The 21,001-nt window shown below is 34.8% G+C and overlaps 1 protein-coding gene across 4 annotated transcripts in view; it reads right to left on the reverse strand.

Moving 5' to 3' along the window:
- Nucleotides 1–21,001, reverse strand: part of KIAA0825 (KIAA0825 ortholog) — a 362,385-nt gene that overhangs the window by 296,277 nt on the left and 45,107 nt on the right. For all 4 annotated transcript variants that reach the window (XR_011471210.1, XM_070412335.1, XM_070412336.1 and 1 more), the window contains exons 3-5: nucleotides 20,321–20,452; nucleotides 8,695–8,863; nucleotides 4,833–5,490 (exon numbers count right to left, since the gene is read on the reverse strand). Coding sequence is in view for 3 of the 4 variants with exons in the window: in XM_070412335.1 (XP_070268436.1) it covers nucleotides 4,833–5,490; nucleotides 8,695–8,863; nucleotides 20,321–20,451 (958 nt within the window). In the remaining variant the exon portion in view is untranslated. The remainder of the gene's footprint in view (nucleotides 1–4,832; nucleotides 5,491–8,694; nucleotides 8,864–20,320; nucleotides 20,453–21,001) is intronic.

The following is a 21,001-nucleotide window of genomic DNA, read 5'->3' on the forward strand; positions in this document are numbered from 1 at the left end:
GAGACTCTACAACTAGAAGGAAAGAGAACAGCAAATCGAGGCTCAGAGGCGGCGCAGTGTGGAAAATACAAAGGTACCGAGGTGCGCGCGCAAAGCGGGCTGGTGGCTGAGGGCGCGGTTGTCGTTTTCTGCCGGGAGTGAGTCTCAGACTCTGGGCTCCAGATCCGGGCGAGTCTCTAGGGACCCAGACTCAAACGGGAGAAGCGGGATTATCCGGCATCAGTTGGGACCTGAGGGCAGCTTTCTCTCCGAGGTTTGCAGCGGCTGCCGGGGTTCTGAGAAGCAGAGCCTCTGGGAACGGGTCTGAGCGTGGCCATAACTGCTCCCTCCGCCCGCCCTGTTGATCCCGCCCCGCCCAAAACCTGCGCACAGCCATTTGCCGATTGCCTCAGGCAAAGGCTGGATTAGCGCCTCCCCAGAAGGCAGACGTTTTCCACACAGCTGATTTCCACAGCCAGCCGGCCTGGTGGTCAAACCCCTCTAGTGTTAACTACAACAATTAAGGCTTGGCTAGAACAAGACTGCGCACAGAGACCACAAGGGGGTGCACCAAGAAAGCATAAAAGATGCGGAGACAAAAAAACATGACAGAAATGGAGGATATGGAGCTAAGAATCGCAATTTTGAGGGCTTGCCATAAATTTGTGCAGAGCCTCACGAAAACTAATGAGACCCTCGATGCTACGATAAAGAAATTAGAAAGTAAGCATACACGGACTGAAATAAAGAATATTATACCCAATAGCAGACCAGAGGAGTACAATAATCAAACCAAAGATTCGACAAAAAACACCCAATTGGAAAAGCAAAATGAAAAAAGAATCCGAAAGTGTGAAGATAGTGTAAGGAGCCTCTGGGACAGCTTTAAGCGGTCTAATATCAGAGTCATTGGAGTGCCAGAAGATGAGAGACAGCAAGATATTGAAAACCTATTTCAAGAAATAATGGCAGAAAACTTCCCCCACCTGGTGAAAGAAATGGACTTACAGGTCCAAGAAGCGCAGAGAACCCCAAACAAAAGGAATCCAAAGAGGACCACACCAAGACACATCATCATTAAAATGCCAAGAGCAAAAGACAAAGAGAAAATCTTAAAAGCAGCAAGAGAAAGAGGCTCAATTACCTACAAGGGAATACCCATACGACTGTCAGCTGATTTCTCAACAGAAACTTTGCAGGCCAGAAGGGAATGGCAAGAAATATTCAAAGTGCTGAATACCAAGAACCTACAACCAAGATTACTTTATCCAGCAAAGCTATCATTCAGAATTGAAGGTCAGATAAAGAGCTTCACAGATAAGGAAAAGCTAAAGGAGTTCATCACCGCCAAACCAGTATTATATGAAATGCTGAAAGGTATCCTTTAAGAAGAGGAAGAAGAAGAAAAAGGTAAAGATACAAATTATGAACAACAAACATGCATCTATCAACAAATGAATCTAAGAATCAAGTGAATAAATAACCTGATGTACAGAATGAACTGGTGATTATAATAGAATCAGGGACATAGAAAGGGAATAGACTGACTATTCTTGGGGGAAAAAGGGGTGTGGGAGATGCGGGAAGTGACTGGACAAAAATCATGCACCTATGGATGAACACAGTGGGTGGGGAGTGAGGGTGGAGGGTGGGGTGGGAGCTGGAAGGAGGGGAGTTATGGGGGGAAAAAAGAGGAACAAATGTAATAATCTGAACAATAAAGATTTAATTAAAAAAAAAAACAAAAAAAAAAAAAACAAAGATAACCCTAAAGTAGAGTTAGCACACAAAAGAGTGTTTTTATGGAATGCGCTATTTCCGTCCTGTTTTTTTAGGCAGTAGAACATTGTCATAGAGTAAGGTCTCTGGAGTAAGACAGACCTGAGTCTGAATCCTAGCTTCACTTGGGAACCTTGAGTAAATTACTTAATATTTCCATGCCTTAGTTTTCTCACTATACCAGGGGTCCTCAAACTTTTTAAACAGGGGGCCAGTTCACTGTCCCTCAGACATTCCACACATGCGCACTGCGGGCCCAGGATGAGTTGGCTGCTAAGCAGGACAGGCAGTGGCGGCAAAAACACCCGGCGGGCCGGATAAATGTTTTTGGCGGGTCGCATGTGGCCCTCGGGCCGTAGTTTGAGGATCTCTGCACTATACAATACAAATAATAAACAATGGTACCTAGCCTGTTGGGCAGTTGAGATAATGAAAGGTTAAATATGATAATGTACATCAATGTCTGACCCAATTAATGTTAGCTATTGTTACTTAAGGAATGTCTTTCTTTAGTTTCAGAAAAAATATCAAGGACTTGGTGAGCATAAAGATATCTATAATAATAAAAGTGTAATATGCAAATCAACTGAACGACTGAACAGCAGAATGACCATCCAGATGACCTTCTGGACCACCATGCTATGACATGCACTGGTGCCAGGCTAGCCAAGGTGGGTGCGATGCAATTGATGGGGGGTGAGGGGGGCGGGGTGCCATTGCCTCATGAGCACCCTGCAGAGGGAGGCCCAGGCCACTGGTTGGCAGAGCGATTGATCAATTGGGGAGCTCAATGATCGCCCCAAAGAGGGAGGCCCAGGCCACTGACTGATGGGCTGTAGCGGGTGGGTGGGGCCTCCTGCTGCAGGGGTGATCCATCGCAGAGCCCCAGTCAGGTAGGCAGGGCTTACCTCTTTGGGGCAATCGATTGCAGGTCTCCTGGACTGTGAGAGGGTACAGGCCGGGCTGAGGGGCACCCCCCCCCAAGAGTGCATGAATTTTGTGCACTGTGTCTCTAGTAAACATATATTAAAGATAATATAACATACAACCCATTCAAACCAATCTAGATTTTATTTAAAATAAATTATCATAAGTTTTATTAATAAATATGAATAAATTATTATCATTTTACTCATTTTAAACTGTATTTCCTTAATAAATAAAATTTGGTCACTGTGTCAAATATTAGTAATGTTGATCAATTTGGAGCTGGGTTAGCAGTATACACAGCATTAGCGGCAATTACTCATTTGGTTTTCTTTCCCTTAATATGTCTAGCTCAGAACTTTAGAGCTGGTAGCTGCTAAATGGCTGGCTTATGGAACTGCCTCATAGAGCTGAACTGAATTTTCAGGGAGCCCACCCAAACAGTACTGTTTAAAATTTCTTTTACAAATGACAAGCATTTAGTTATACACTTTCAGAAAAGGTCCAATGGCATAGTGGTTGATAACATAGGTCTTAGAGACATAAAGATCTCCATATGAATTCTGCCTCTGTACAACATGATCCAGGGCAAGCTAATCTAAGCTGCTTTCCTTGTTTATGAAATTAGGATAATAAGGAATGTAATGTACTTAGCACAGTGCCTGACATATGGAACTCATTCATGTAACAAGTGATTTATACCAAAGTTCAGATAAAGGAGTTTGAGAAAGATCAGTGCACCTGGACTTGTGGAAAATGTTTCAAATTTTGTTATTAAAGCCGACATACATAGTTTTCTCTCACAAATGGGAAAACACCTTAATATCAGCCTTAAAGACACCAAATAACTTACACATATTTTCAACCATATGGATCTTTTCTTCTGTTATAAACTATTTTTAGCACATAAAAAACTTTCACATTGAAAACATGTTATAAGAAAGCAGAAATTCTTTTAGAGAATATAAGAAATTTAGAAAATAAGTACACTCATGTAGTGCTTTTAAAATTTGTGTTAATTAAAATGAAAATCTATTTGCTTTGAGTAAAATTGTACTGTTCCTGAATTAACTTATTTTATGTTCTGACATCAACTAAAATTGGCTGATGCAGCTCTACTCTGTGATGTGTTACAACTTCTGGAGGAAAACAGAAAATTTCAAGAGAAAACATTAAATTATTTGAAAATTCATATAGCAGAGTAATTTGGTACTCTTGCATTTTATTAAGGAAGATAAGCAAAAATATAGTGAGCTATATAAATTTGTATAAAGTGATCATGAAGTCAAAGATAGCAACTCAGCAAATGATAATTTTCAAATACTTAAAAAATATAGTTTATAAACCTATTTAGAAATATACCTGAGTTTTATGTAAAAGCAGGTCTAATCATAATTTTCAAAATAATTGTTTTTTACCTTGATTTTTCTCCACTGGTGGGAAATTTAAATGATGACAGGAAAGAGTTAATTGCATTACAATAGTTTCTTTCCTTTGTCTCTATTTTGAATAAAATTAGGGATTTTCAAATCATCTTTTATTTTTATATATTTTAGAGCAATTTATTAAAGGAACTTTTAAAATCAGCTGTAGTTAAATTGCTATGCCTCCGTAACCAATTATATATAATTTTATAATTAGTATTTCATAATAGCTCTTTATTGGAATTGACTGACTGAAATATTATAATCTTAAACCTCCAGTTCTAAATAATGCCAATTTCAACAAATTTTCAATAATTCTTTTTACCTAATAATACTTCGGCTTTGGAAGATACAATGGATTCAAAATAATACTTTTCCATTATATAGATATGTGTGTGTTTATATGTATATGCACTGTATATATACACACATACACACAGTTTCATTGAAAAATTTATGCAATCAAAAGCCAAAGTTCCTATTGGCAATATTTTTGTCTTACATTTCCATTAGTTTTAATAATTTAAATAACAGGAAAGAAAACACTTCTATTACTATACTTACAGAAAAGGAAATGCATATGAAAAATGTGTAAATAAATTTCATAATATTTATTTTCTTATTTATTTTCAAGTTTTCAATTAGGTTTAACTAAATAGAAAAATGTTAGAAAATTAAAGATATCAAAAGTTAAGACAAACAGAAAATTTAAAAACCACTAACCCAAGGCATGCACTGCTCCTCTATGCCTGCTGGAACTCTTGCTTGTTTTAGTCACTCGGGCAGCACTTTCTTTGAACTGCAGCTCACAAAAATTTGCAAGAAATTTTGACATTTCTTCTGTAACAGTATCCAGGTAGGTTTCTTTAATGAATTTCACTGTTGAGGATGGAGCTAAAATTTCATGCAGTGTGTTAAAGTCCTCTTCTATCATTGAGTATAACCTAAGCATTGTACTTTGGTATCCATGAACCATTACGTCTAAATTTGATTCCCTGCTATAAGAAGGAAAGCAGTTCTGCAGAAGTTTATTCTGTATATTTTGATACTTGACTATAACTTCTGATTCTGGATAAAGAAACAAGAGTTGTTGTATGCACTGATTTTTCAACAGAGTTTTCTGCTGCAAATTGTTTATTTCATTATGGCTTTGTAATTTGCCCACTAAGAAGCGTCGAAGGTGTAATCTGATATCATCCCATATAGACTTTACATCCATAGAGGAATGATCTTCAACAGAATGAAGAGAAGTCCTAGAGAGGAAGTGGAAAGATGTCCAACTTAGAGTTGATGGAAATGAAATGCTGCTCTGACAGGAGAGGTCCCAAAGTAAATCCAATATCATTTCTTCTTGATTTTGTTCATTCTTCAACAAATCTTGCTAATGGAAGGAAATTATAACGTTAGAAATGTGATTAATTAAAGGAGTAGCAGGAAAAAAGATTTCTACAGTCATATAAAATTTGATAATTCATTTCAAATTAGAATTAATACTCTGATGCTCTTCAAGGTGGGCTTTTTTTTTATTTTTGCATTTGACGTTTAATCAGGTCAGACATTTTAGAGTGTTAGCTTTATGAATTGTTTAAATTTGCAAAGCCCAGAGGATGAAGTATATTTTCAATTAGATTTCTAGACATATAGATTTTAGCCTTCATTGTTATCCGCCACTGATATAATGCAGGCAGTATAAAAACTGCAGCTCGAAAATTCTAAAGAAAAACCTATAGTAAAATATCAATTGAAGTGTATTCCTAAAATAAGCTCAAGATCACACCCTAATTAGTTGCTGGTGGGTAATTTTCATGCCTGAATGAGTATACTTATTATAAAACTCCAAATGAACATAAAAATGGAGACCTTTAAATATAGTATGTGCCCAGGGGTTACTAATGGCTGCCATCCTGAGAAATAAAATTTAACACATTTAAAGACTTTAACTTTCATTTAAATTCCTTTGTGAGAGCCATGTCAAGAAAGATTTTACTTTGGAAATTAATCTGAGAAAATTTCAATTCTCTCCAAAGACATAACTAAGTCAAAATAGGGAAACAATACTCTCAGAATCATTCCCCAAAAGATGCTATGAGAGAATTTCATTTTACTTTTCATGCTGAGAGAAGACAATGGTAGGTGTAATTATGAAAAGTAAAGGGACATAAAAATTACTTTCTTTCTGGACTTTAAATTTTACATGTACACATTCCCTTTACATGATGACTTCCCTAATTATGTGTATTTCAGTTAACACTGAAATTAGCTTATATTCTCTAGGTAGCAACAAGCCGATTGCAAGAAAAATGGAAGCACGGTTCAAATGGCATAAAATCAGGAAGTTTTTGAAAATTTTATTGACAAAGATACCACAGATTACAACTCCTGGACAAATTCCAGGAATGTGCTTTCAGTCATTCTAAGCACTGTAATGTCTGATTTAATATTGTATTTTATTATATAAAAAGCACTTTTTCGCCTGGCCAGTGTGGCTCAGTAGTTAAGTGTTGACCCTTGAACCAGGAGGTCACAGTTGGATTCCTGGTCAGGGTACATGCCCGGGTTGCTGGCTTCAATTCCCAGTAGTGGGTGTGCAGGAAGAAGCAAACCGATGATTCTCTCTCATCATTGATGTTTCTATCTCTCTCCCTCTCTCCCTTCTTCTTCCCGAAATCAATAAAAACAAACATTTTAAAAGCACTTTTCTATACAGTCTCTATCTTATTCATTATGGAAATGTTGCATAGATATTTAAAATCCCAATCTACAGATAAGGACACTGAAGTGCATGTTAAGTCACTTTCTAAACATCACATACAATAAAGTGTAGAATCCAGCATGAATCCCCAGCTTTGTTCTCCTTGTCCCCCGTTCAACCTGCTACCCTCCATGGAGCCATAAAGTGTATTGGCCTTTCTGCACCTTCTCTTTCTTCTCCATGGATTGAGTTCTTTTGATACTTATGGAAAAGAAATGTCCTTAGAGTCCAGGACATCAGTATTTTAGTAAATTCTATAAAGCAAGTGAATCATATTAGTGCTGCAATCTTGGGTTTCTCATTTAAAATAGAGGGTGGTCAATAACTGTAAATATTTGATCAAGTATAATAGATTACAGAGGTTTAAAATATGTATTTAGTATGATTGCTTACATTTTAAAAATAACTTCAGGATAATTGCTATAATGAGGACCTCTGTTTCTTATTTAAACAGCTAGATAAGTAATAAATAGAAAATTTTCTATGAAAAAAATATTTGTATGAAAAAAATATTTGTATGAAAAATGCTGGACAAATGATTGACAACTTTATCATGTAAAAACTTGATAATAAGGTCATTTTAATCTGGATCTGTTTTAATAATGTGCTCTTTCCTCAAAATAACATGATCAATTATGTGAAAAAAACCTAGATCTCAAATAAGTCTATCAGTCTAATGAATTTGAGCAAAACTAAGGCAGTCTTTGCCCTGCAGTGAATACAGAATGACTTATGTGTGACAGATTAAAAGATAATTAAAAGCTTTTGCTTTTAATTAAATGAGAAAGCATTATTACATCAATATTAATGAAATTCAATACACATGCCTCTTAATAGAAATTAAAGGAATAACTATATCCATATTTATTCTTCAAGGCTCCACCTTCAAGAGATAATGGGTGAGAGGATTTTCTTAAAAGAATAAGGCTTCGGGGCACATAGTCTTCCTTTCTCTTTCATTTATTACTTGTTAAACATTAAAGAGACATCTGCAATAATAACAACAGCCAAAAACTATTTTCATCTGATTCTATCATCCTAAGCCATCTACAACCTCAAGATATTTTCCACATCTGCCTTAGTCAATGTTTGATGTTTAGACAAAAACGGTGCCTCCTTTTTTCCCTAAATTAAATCAAAACCACATCTATGGAAATACTGCTTTCTAACACTTGTGCTGTTTCTTGGGAAATAGTTTTTGCAAGCTAACCACCTTTGTGGATACCGGAGTCATAAAATAAATGTTTTTATTGAAGACTACAAAATCTTATTTAACATAGAGGGTTGTTAGTATCAAGAAATTACCAATGTAATAATTCTCTACCAATTAACAGTGGCTTCATATAAATTGCTGCCTTGATTGAAAATAACTGGGCATACCTGCAGGTTAAGGATGAAGGGAATGATAAGACAAGGCTACTTAATAGATGCAATCAATTGTGATCTGATTATGCTTAATAATGAGCTCAGAGAAAATGGGATTGAAGGAACACAAAATGTAATAAATATAAACTTTTCTGGTAAACAATTGTGGTAGATATATACATTGTGGTAGACGTTACATTATAAATCAACCAAGAGTTATGTTTAATCTCCACTTATATAAAACTTCATTTTATTGATAAAAAGCATAGAAAAAACCCCAAATAGTTCACTGGATTACATTGGGGATACAATAACAAAACAAAACATAAGCCCCAACCCCTAGAAATGCCAAGCTAATATGGTCACTAAAATAAATATTATTTACAAATAGAAATTGAATAAATTGTATTCCTTGTTCACCCATCCCACTCCACTATAAAGCAAAGATATATATATATTATCTTTTACCAGTGTTTTGAGAAATTTTATCAAATCTCCATGGGGAATAGAAGGTGACTTGGATGAATTATAATTATAGTTATTTAACCATTCAAAACAGTCAGTTGTTGTCTGCAACTGCACATCTGGACACTGTTTGTTGACTTCGGACTGTATTTCTTTAATGCAATGTTCTATGCTATAAAAAAGAAAAGAAAAAATTATTTTGGTAGAAAGTAGGTAATAGCTTCATCTCATAATATCACAGGCCCTGAAACGTTTATATATGGTACCTGACTGCATACAATTTATAAAATTATAAAACATTCATATGATATGAAAATAATAACAAAGAGACTATATATTTTCAATCATAATTGAAACTGAAAGTTCAAATTTTCTGGAAGTTTCATTTCAAATGCAATAGAGGAAATACAAGATATTTAGCTGCTCAGAGATAAATTAGAAATTCTTTTGTGTTAAAACAAATATGAAGTATAGATACAATGAAATAATGGTCTTCTTGATAGGCAGTGGATAAAAGGCAGAGACAAAATACTCTTGATGGCTGAAGACCAGAAATGTACATTGTCTACTAATAGGCAATGACTATATAAAATTATGAAAAACTTCAATAAATGGAATATTAAGAGGTCACAAAGCAGATACCATGAGCCTGTCATTTTAAAAGTTGAAAAATATATATGCTGTATGTACACTCTTACGATAGCTAAGTACCTCTTCCTGCCATTGACCTCACTCCAAAAAACACAAACATACTGAAAATTGCAAATTAAAAAAGACTACAAGGAAATGAAACAACAGATTAAAGCAATTATCTTTGAATTATAAAATTTGGTGCTTTTAATTTTATTTTTCTATGTTTTCTAAATCTTCATTAAATAAACAAACTAGGAACAGAGAAAATGTATCCAATTGAACCTTCCAATATGTACCAGTTTTTAAAGTTTCATTCAAAGTATCCTTAGCTCTGATATGAAATAGATATACTATGTTATTTTATTTTTTATATAAAAATCTATACATTCATGATTATAAATCTTTGTGGGTTAAACTGGTGACCTTAAGCAGAATGTCATCTGTGGAGCCACATGGATGTGACATATTACTACCACCTGATGGCAGCATATCTAAACTGCAAGAAAGCTTAAAAAAAAAAAAAAAGGAAAATTCATTTGAAGCTGAATCTCCTCAACCCATAATTTACACCTAAGCATTTGCCTCTTAATAGTGTTAAGAAAGATTTGTTATTAAAATATTCTTACTGTTTTTAAAATAGCATTGTTATTAATTACAGATGCCATATGACAGAACCATGTAGGCTTTGGAAACCCAGCTCTGATTATTAAAATTGATGGCATATGAATGACTTTTCAAAATTCATCAGGTATGTGTTGCCTATAAAACATTCACTATAAAACTTGAAGGAATGCTTTTCAGGAGACTTCTGAGCATGAATGAATTTAAATTGAATTATCTTGAAACAAATACACTCTGTGATCCAGAGAGCCTTTTCATGAAAACAAAGAACTTACAAGAAAAACAGCACTTCCTTTGACCACAGGGTACTCAATTTCCTCATGAAACAGCCTTATTCAGGGATGCCAGTTCTAAGTCTGACTTGAGATCGGAATATATTTTCTTAACTTTCATAACAACTTCTATGGACTAAGAAACACAATGCCCTAAACATGCACCTTGACTCTAGAAACACTTTATCAAAGTCTTTATTATAGCATCCTCATGTGTCACATTCAATGAAATCCAATAGATTACAGCAATGTGAATTGGAAAGACTCAGTGGTTAGTCTACCTAAATCTGTTTCAATAAGGACTCAGCTCTTGGGCTAATCTCTAACCTCTGACTCTGGGTAGAGGCCAGTAACTACAATTTATAAATACAGTAAAGCCTATAGAGGGCTAGACATTTTAGTAATTTGCCCAAGCACTGATAAAGAGACCGAGCAGTTGCATTTCAGAGGACCTCCCTCATTGATAGAAACTAAGACAGTTGAGCTGTCTTTTAAAAGTATTTTGTCACAAATTTTAAAATGTCAGAATTCATCTGCACCTGATTTTTTTTTTTTTTTTTTTTTTTTTTTAGTTGGCTAAACATCTTGTCATTCTGCCATTCACCACGGTCTTATTTTCAAAGTGCAATTGTTTGAAGTCTAAAGATTTATTGCCTGATTATTATACAAAAGAAATATTTTCAAAATTTAAAATGAATGTTTTGTATGTAATCTGACAATTTATCTTAATTGAGGTAAAAAATAAATTAAAAATTAATTGAGCATAGTGGCTTGGGTCGATTTCTGAGTTCTCTGTTCTGTTCCATTGATCTATATGTCTGTGCCCAAACCAAGCAGTTTTGAGAACAGTGTATTTGTAATATAGCTTGGTATCTGGTATTGAGATCACTCCAACTTTGTTCTTCTTTCTCAGGATTGCTGCAGCTATTTGGGATTTTTTTTTTTTATTCCATATGAATTTTTGAGTTTTTTTTCTAGGTCTGTGAAATTACCATTGGTATTTTAATGGGGATTGCATTGAATTTATAGATTGCTTTGGGTAGTATGAACATTTTAATGATGTTGAGTCTACCAATCCATGAACACGGTATATTCTTCCATTTGTTTATGTCTTCTTCTATCTCTGTTTTCAATGTCCTGTAGTTTTCTGAGTACAGGTCTTTTACCTCCTTAGTTAAGTTTATTCCTAGTATCTTAATTTTTTTGTTGCAATGGTAAATGGGATTGTTTGTTTAGTTTCTCTTTCTGTGAGGTCAGTATTGGTGTATAAAAAGGCTATAGATTTCTGGGTGTTCATTTTGTATCCTGCTACATTGCCAAATGCATTTACTAAGTCGAGTAGCTTTTTGATGGAGTCTTTGGGGTTTTCTATGTACAATATCATGTCATCTGCAAACAATGACAGTTTTACTTCTTTTTTTCCAATTTGGATGCCTTTTATTTCTTCTTCTTATCTGATCACTATGGTTAGTACTTCTAGTACTATGTCAAACAGAAATGGTGAAAGTAGGCATCCATGTCTTATTCCTGATCTTAGGGGAAATGGTTTTAATTTTTGCTCATTGAGTATGATGTTGGCTGTAGGTGTGTCATACAGGCTTTTATTATGTTGAGGTATGATCCCTCTATTCCCACTTTGCTGAGAGTTTTTATCAAGAAAAGGTGTTGGATTTTGTCAAATGCTTTTTCTGCATCAATCAAAATGATTATGTGATTTTTTTTCTCTCAATTTGTTTATGTGATGTATCACGTTTATTGATTTGCCGATAATATACCATCCTTGCATCCCCAGAATAAATCCCACTTGGTCATAGTGTATGAACTTTCTTTTTTTTTTTAAAATATATTTTATTTTTGATATTTTACAGAGAGGAAGGGAGAGGGATAGAGAGTTAGAAACATCAATGAGAGAGAAACATCGATCAGCTGCTTCCTGCACACCCCCTACTGGGGATGTGCCCGCAACCAAGGTACATGCCCTTGACCGGAATTGAACCTGGGACCTTTCAGTCTGCAGGCCGACACTCTATCCACTGAGCCAAACCGGTTATGGCGTACTATCTTTCTAATGGATCCAATTTGCTAGAATTTTGTTGAGGATTTTAGTATGTCTCTTCAATAAATGGTGTTGGGAAAATTGGACAGATACATGCAAAAAAAAATGAAACTAGATCACCAACTTACATCATACACAAAAATAAACTCAAAATGGATAAAGGACTTAAACAGAAGACGGGAAACTATAAAAATCTTAGAAGAAGCCATAGGCAGCAAAATAGCAGACATTTGGCATAGCAATATCTTTACTGATACAGCTGCTAGGGCAATCGAAATTAAGGATAAAATAAACAAATGGGATTATAACAAAATAAAAAGCTTCTGCACAGCAAAAAAACCATCAACAAAACAACAAGAAAGCCCACTGCATGGGAGAACAAATTTGCCAATGTTATATCCGATAAGGGTCTAAATCTTCAAAATTTATAGGGAACTCATACATCTTAACAAAAGGAAGATAAACAATCCAATCAAAAAATGGGTAAAGGACCTAAATAGACACTTTTTGAAAGAGGACATACAGAAGGCCAAGAGACATATGAAAACACGCTCAAAGTCACTATTCATCCGAGAGATGCAAATCAAAACTACAATGAGGTACCATCTCACACCTGTCAGAATGGCTATCATCAACAAATCAACAAATGACATGTGCTGGGGAGGATATGGAGAAAAAGGAATCTTCGTGCACTGCTGGTGGGAATGCACACTGGTGCACCCACTGTGGAAAACAGTATGGAGTTTCCTCAAAAAGTTAAAAATGGAACTCCCATTTGACCCAGTAATACCACTTCTAGGATTATATTCTAAGAAACCAGAAACACCAATCAGAAAGGATATATGTACCCCTATGTTCATAGCAGCACAATTTATAATAGCTAAGATTTGGAAACAGCCTAAGTGCCCATCAGCAGGTAGAGGATTAAAAAGCTGTGGTACACTTACAAAATGAATACTATGCTGCTGTAAAAAAGAAAGAACTCTTACCATTTGCAACAGCATGGATGGACCTGGAGAGCATTATGCTAAGCAAAATAAGCCAGCTGGAGAAAGATAAATATCACATGTCTCTCTCATTTGTGGAATATAATGAACAACATAAACTGAAGAACAAAAATAGACCCAGAGACAGAGTAGCATCAAACAGACCTTCAAACCTCAGAGGGAAGGGGGGGGGGGGGGGGGGGGGGCAGTGTAAGAGATCAACCAAAGTACAACTTGTATGCATGCATATGAGCATAACCAATGGACACAGACAGTAGCGGGGTGAGGGCATGTGCTAGGTGGTGGGAGTGGCTGGGGAGAGGTCAATGGGGGAAAAAGGAGACATATGTAATACTTTAAACAATAAAGAATTTTATAAAATTAATTTTCAACATCTAAGAGGTAACATTTTTTATACAATAGTAATATTTTTATGTATGACAGTAATATGGGGATAGTAATCTTGGATGGGAGGAGGTCTACATACCTTAGACTTAGAGGATACAGATTTTACTCTAGGTTTTCTGAAAACATGGTACTTGACTTTATTTTAAGTGTTTTCTATTTAACTGTAAGTTGCTTCAAGTTTTCTTTAGAAGCAAGGTTAGTCATGAAAAATTAACCACACAGATATAAATCTAATTAGCATGTTTATTGTTAGTTCCCAAGCATTAGGCCAAAAATGTAAAAAGTCTAAAACAGAAGTAGAATCTCTTCCTTAAATAGTTTAAATTTCAAATTTGCGCCAAGGACATTCACACAAAGATGTTTCAAAGCATCTTTTTAACATTATTTGTAATATTTAAGCCACTGAAAATATCCTAGATATCCATCAACAGGAGAATGGTGAATTATATTAACTCATCAGAATAGAACCATAGAATAGTAGAAATACAGTTATCAACATGGCTGAATCTAACAAATAAAATGTCAAGGGGAAAATGGTACCAATGAAATACCACATTGTGATACTATCCATATAATAGATTGAAACTATGACATAAGTGCTACACAGTATTCAGGATTACAAGTATAGGTGGTAAAAGTGTAGGGCAATGTGTTGGAATGACCAACATCACCAAATCCAGGGTGGGGATGGAAGTGGAATGAGATTGGTTAGAGGTATACAATGAGCTTTAGCAGTACTGGTAATGTTTTAGTCCTTAAACTGAATAGTGGGTGTATGAATGTTTATTATAGTACTTTATATGCCTTTTCATGTCTCAACATTTCTTAATAAATTTGAACCCCAAAGTTCTTTAATTATAATGACTCAGAATTATACAAGTTAATGATGTGTGCAAGTGGATGCATTACTGAGAGGCTGTATATAATCAATTTATAAAACATTTTTAAATGCAATATGCAGTATGCTTTTTAAAAAGGGACCTGTGGTAATGTTCTCATTCAGTGTTCACACCTAGGTTCCTTGAATATAAAAATTACTTACTGAATGAAGGCATATTTGACAAACATTAACTAAACGGTGAGTATGTGTTAGGCACTGTAATCTAGAGAGGAAAACACGAATAAGACATGGTCCCATCCCAAAAGGAATTCTGTCTAGTGAGAGAGACATGTAAATAAATAACTATAATACAGTAAGACTTGATAAGAGTTATGTATAACGTGTTAAGGGAATGCAGAGGAGGAAGCCACTAAATGTACCTGTGGGAGGTAAAGAAAAGGCTTCTCCTTGTAAAAAAAGATTATATGCAAGGGTCTTAATGTTTTAAGAGAATTAATTGAATCACTGTAGTTCGAATACCCTGACCCCTGAAAATTCAGTGCTGAATATTTAATCTTACTGCCATGTCACTTTAAAACTATATTTATTTGGATAATAAAAAATAAGAATTTTTTTATGCTCACAACTACATTTATGCTCACACGTATATGTATGTATATGTGTATGTATATATGTGTGAATGTATATATGCACCATCGTACTGCCAAAGGATTGAGATGTCCTACAATTAAACAAACATATTTAAAAACAACATTAGCACAAGAGCCAATTAATATCAGGCTGGTGCAGTTGAGGATAAGGAAAGAAACAGAAAAAGAGAAGAGACATAAAATCTTGAAACTTAAGCTTTTTATAAAACACTTCATGATTTAAAATACACAGTCTTTATTATTCAGTCACAAAATAGTTAAAAGGAAAAAATATGTTTCACTGGCAAAAATTATGAGAAATTTATGTAAATGTTTTGGAAAACATATGGGTGCTTTCATGGAAAGTTCAAATTTTTATTTTTAAAATCAGGGTAGCAGTATCATGGCAGAGATTAAAGATTATTTTTATAGCATGAGAAATTTAAACATTAAAATAGATTTTTTAGAATAGTCCCAGACTTGAAACAACAAAACTGTAGAATGGAATACTTCACAGCAAAGAAAAAGGATGTACTACAGCTTCAAGGTACGGCGTGGGTATATCTCATTAACATAATTTTCTTTGGTCATAAAATATATTAATGTGTGTGTGTGTCCACTGGCAGATTTGTGGTTATGCCATGACAAACCCAAAGTTGATAGCATATTTGAAGATTTGTTTTGGTTACTTTTAGACCTTTATGCCATCATGTGGAAAGTCTAAAGAAAATTTTCATATATAAGTACAAACATTGAAGTATTATGTGAGAAGTAAGTGTAATCTACGGAATAGGTATCTTCTATGAATAAGCGTGTTTAAATTTATAGAAGCCATGTATCCAATATTCTGTCACAAAAAGTTAATACCACCCCCATCCCACTCCCACAACAGAGCTCCTGGATTCAGACAAATATTATTGATGGCAGCATTTGTTTTTTCTTTACATACACAAAAAAGTAATCTTGTACCAGGACCAGCAAGACTGATGTCCTGTGAGGTTCACACAGATTGTCTATAATTACAAAATAGAAGGTAACATAAACTTTTAATGATACAATTTTATCTGTTCAACTGCACATTAAGAAGAGAAAAATTGTCCTATGTCACTTGTGAGCCCAAGAGAACTTCTATACCCCAATATCTTGTTAAACTAATAAGGTCCATTCAGCTTAAAAAAAATATTTTTTCCAGTTTTTTAAATAATTAATTTTGTCTTTATTAAGGTATTACATATGTGTCCTTATCCCCCCATTTCCTCCCTCCCCTGCTCATGCCCTCACCCCCCTAGTGTCTATGTCCATTGGTTATGTTTATATGCATACATACAAGTCCTTTGGTTAAAAAAATATTTCACTGTGTTTGCACTTTTCAGTTACTGAACTCACTGAGTCTGTGGGTACAACATTCATATATTCCTCTTTGGTCAGTTACTTAGCCTCTTTTCCCCAATTTTGATCTGTGTTGAAAGTAAATGATTCACTCTCACTGATTTCCACGGTCAGACCTAAGAGCCACCTAGCTCTGACTTGAATAGAACCAAGGATGTAAAAGTAAAACGATCTGAGAGAATGACAGCCTCTTAAAGGGCAGGTGAAGGTTCAGTGACCTTCGGGCACCCTGGTCCATTCTGGTGAATCACTGCTTTGGGGAAGCACAGACCCTGTGGCTCATAAAACCTGATGACATTAAGAAGAAAGGAAGGAATTCACACTTAGAATTCAAGGTGACTGTTAGAAATACAACTTTAAAAATTAAAGAGGAAATAAAAATACTGTATTTAAAAATAGATTACTAATGATTTTTTTTCTTTAAAAAGTATTGGGAAAACCCGTATCATGGAGATGTACATTACTTATTCAATGTACACCATTGAGAGATAAATAGAACTGTTCAAACAAAAAAATGCCAAAGGTATTTCAACTACTGCATTGTAAGTGTAGCATAACTGATTCGTCATGACATACAATTTTCTAAAAGCTATTCTGTTAGAAGGCAATAAATGAGTGCATAAATGATTTACACTCTTCTGAACTATAGTTATTATTCAGTATTTTATTTTTAAAAATATATATACCCTATACTATTATGTTTATTCTCTAGAGTATAATAAAAACATAATTGAATTTGATGAAAAATAGACTTGATTCTAAATGTAGCATACAGTACATACAGCTACTCCCTTATTTTATGCGCTGTAAAGCTCAATGGTCACTGGAGGTGGTTCTGCTCAAGGTTTGTTTTAATATATGGACAATAAAATATTTTTAATTTAAAAATTATATCCTTATATTCCTTGTCATATTTTCTTTTTAATACCAACATCTGAGTTTTGACCTCCATAACAATTTATGAATGCAAATACAGTATTTTAATCACTGTTTTACTTCTAAATATGATTTCTTATTGACTAGGAGGGAAATTGACTACAGATGGGTTAGCAAATAAAATTGAAGCAGTCTACAATAAAAGCATCAGAGTTCAGTGGCTGGTTTTGTTTTGAGGGAATCTAAATGCTATTATGAATAAAGGTTATCTTTTTAAAAACATTAAAAATTTGTTTTAAATACCATCTCTGAAATTTATATAAGTGACTTATTAACCTATTTTCACTTATAATTTCCTTTGAGTTAGAAATTGTCATGTAATATATAAATATATAAATTATCTAAGTATATAATTAACTAAAGTTCAATATAGCTATTTTATATTTATATATAACATAGATTATAACATACACTATAGGATGGTTAAGTCATATACATGCTAAATTTAAAAATTATATTCATAACCCTGGCTGGTGTCGCTCCGTGGTTGGAGTGCTGGCCCAGGCACCAAAAGGCTGCAGGTTTGATTCTTGGCCAAGGGCACGTACCTAGGTTGCCGGTTCGATCCCAGGCCTGATTGAGGCAAGTGCAGAAGGCAACCAATGGATTTGTCTCTCTCATATCTCTTTCTCTCCCCCACTCCTTTCCTCCCTTCCACTCTCTCTAAAAAAATCAATGAAAAAACATCCTTGGGTGAAGATTAACAACAACAAAACATTATATTCATCAACTGTGACATAGAATATAAGGGTATAATTTTTAAATTAAAAATATACATATAGTGTAAGGGCAAATACAAGTTAAAAATAAGAGACTTAATTCTCTCTGCTTTAAATAAGAACAAAGATTTCCCTCCATTCCTGTTTTAAAAGCATTTACCTGAGAAACTTGTAATTATAAGCACTTTTCCATCTCTTTGACATGTATCCCTTGGAAGACTAGATAGGACTTTTGTCAACTTTCCAAGCCAGGACTATCTCAAGAACCTGGGAGCCATCTTTTCCAAATGCAAACACCAAGGAGATAGCTCCTGTATCTCCCAGTTTCTGTGGAAGTGTAGGAGCCTAATTTCAGTGGGTATGCTATCTTTTGAATTTGTTATCTATGCACATTTATATAATGATAAAAAAATTAACCACATTCTCATATAAAACTTGAGGAAAAAATTATAGGAACATTTCACTTGCTTGGTTCAGTTCTTTGACAATTCAATATAACTATACCTTAAATTTTTAAGAAGGAAATACTATGTTATCATTCTACAATAGAAATTTTTACTGTGGCTTCATATTTATAACCTACATTAGGGGAATTATTAGAATCTTTGACCAAAAAGATTCAAATAAGTAAACTGACTCAAGAGTACAGAAATACATATGAAGACAAAGTCTATTCTAGCAAAGTACATGTATTAATGGGAAACTACTTAGCTGCCCTAGCTGCCCTCAGTGTTTGGTAACACTTTTGAAGTAGGTAATGAAGACTGATATGGCATAACAATTCTCTGCAGAGTCACTAGCCTCCCAACGTAAGTGAGAAAGAGAGTTAAAATGACAAACATTACATATAAATAACTTATTTTTTAAAAATATATTTTATTGATTTTTTACAGAGGAAGGGAGAGAGATAGAGAGTCAGAAACATCAATGAGAGAGAAACATCGATCAGCCGCCTCCTGCACACTCCCCACTGGGGATGTGCCCGCAACCCAGGTACATGCCCTTGACCGGAATTGAACCTGGGACCCTTCAGTCCACAGGCCGACGCTCTATCCACTGAGCCAAACCGGTTTTGGCAATAACTTATTTTTAACATTCTGTTTTCAGCAACTCAAGCAATCAACGGCTTTATACTATTATTTTATTTTAATACCTTAATTTAAAATTTTTGTGCTTAGCCATCAAAGAACAATGTTTAACTCTAAACATATTAAAAAAAAATCCAGGCCAACAATATTGGCAAAATCTAAGAAACCATTAATAGCAATTCAATAAACTTTATCTATTTGAAGGTGTTATTGTCCTATCTAGCATGGTCATCTGGGCAGCTTCACTAGAAAGCCATAGTTTTATGCTCCCCAGGGAATCACTGGTTCATTCCCTGTGAATCGCATGGCGCAAGGGGAGATGGACGCATGTGCAGTGAAGTTGAAGTGACGTAGGGAAGGTCACCTCAGACTAGCCAGGGAGAAGATCATTGGCTGAGAGGATGGAGCTACTGCAAGTGCACAAAATCCTGGAAGGGCAAAATCCCCAGACAAAGAGTTCCCTTTTCTTCTTCTTGTGCTCCCTCTTGCTCTGTGAACCGCACTCGCCCTGTGTTCATGCGCTCGCCTACAGTAGTCATATGCCCATAAGCAGCAACATGGCACGCAGGATGCTGGACTGGACTTTAATATGGAGCAGAAATTCTGTGCAGTGGCTTTCATTCTGGCCCTGCTGAAGACAAGATTGGACTTCTTCCATGGCAAGACAGACAGAGAAGGGACTTTCGAAGGGAACCCCTTAATTTTACATCATCAATAAAGCTTTCCATGAATCCCCATCCTCAGGAGGGACCTCAGAAAATTCTTTTCCTTGTGGCATCCCAAGAACTCCACTTCCACCGATAACAAAGTCAATGCCGATATATATATATATATATATATATATATAGTTTTAATATAGTACTAATCAGATAAGAAAAATCACATTAAATTTTAGGGAGGAAAGTCTCATCATTTTTTTTTCTTCCAGCAAAGTTAATGACAATGAAAACCTAAAATTATCTAACAGTAGAAAACAATAAAACTAGATTAGGTAATGTATGTGTAAATTAAACATGAAACTAACTTGTTTTAATTCATTAGCAATATTTACCTTGCAGCATTTTGTTCTATCTTTTCATCAATATCACTGAAGATCTGCTTAAACTCCACGTCTCCAGGAAATGAATTTAACAAACAATGTAGGTCAAAGGAATTATGGGAATATTCATCTCCCCAGTCCATTCTGAGGAACAAGAATAAAAAACATGTTAGTTACTTCAAAATAAAGGGAAAAACCTACCTCAATATGTGATACTAAATCAAAACCAATAATTCCCACTTTTAGGAAAAATGAAATACAGCAATAGAAGAACTAGGGTATTAGTAAGCTGGGTAGAGTGTTTTGTTAAAGTTCATGAGGTGTGACCTAATTTTCACACTTTTCTCTAGTTTGAAAACTGAACAAAACAGCACCCCTCAGAGAGAACTTATAAACATCCTGCTGCTTCTCACTGTAACCCAGCACTGCAAAGGAATCACAAAGCCTCACAGACCACTGTGAACAAAGGCAGTTGCAGGAAGAATTTAACACCTTCCTTCCACTCTTACCCACAAACTAACCTGGAAATGATAACGTCAGAATTGTTAATGCCTAGTACCCAGGCCCTATTCATATATGAAAAAGGCAAAAAAATCTCCTCTCTGATAACTAAAACTTAAATTTGCTACTTTTTATAGATATGCATTTTTCCCCACTATCAAAGAGTTATTCATCCATTCATTCCATATATAT

The sequence above is a fragment of the Myotis yumanensis genome, unplaced genomic scaffold, assembly GCF_028538775.1.
Source record: "Myotis yumanensis isolate MYYU_CA2020_CCGP unplaced genomic scaffold, mMyoYum1.0.hap1 SCAF_4, whole genome shotgun sequence".
In the NCBI taxonomy this organism is placed as follows: domain Eukaryota; kingdom Metazoa; phylum Chordata; class Mammalia; order Chiroptera; family Vespertilionidae; genus Myotis; species Myotis yumanensis.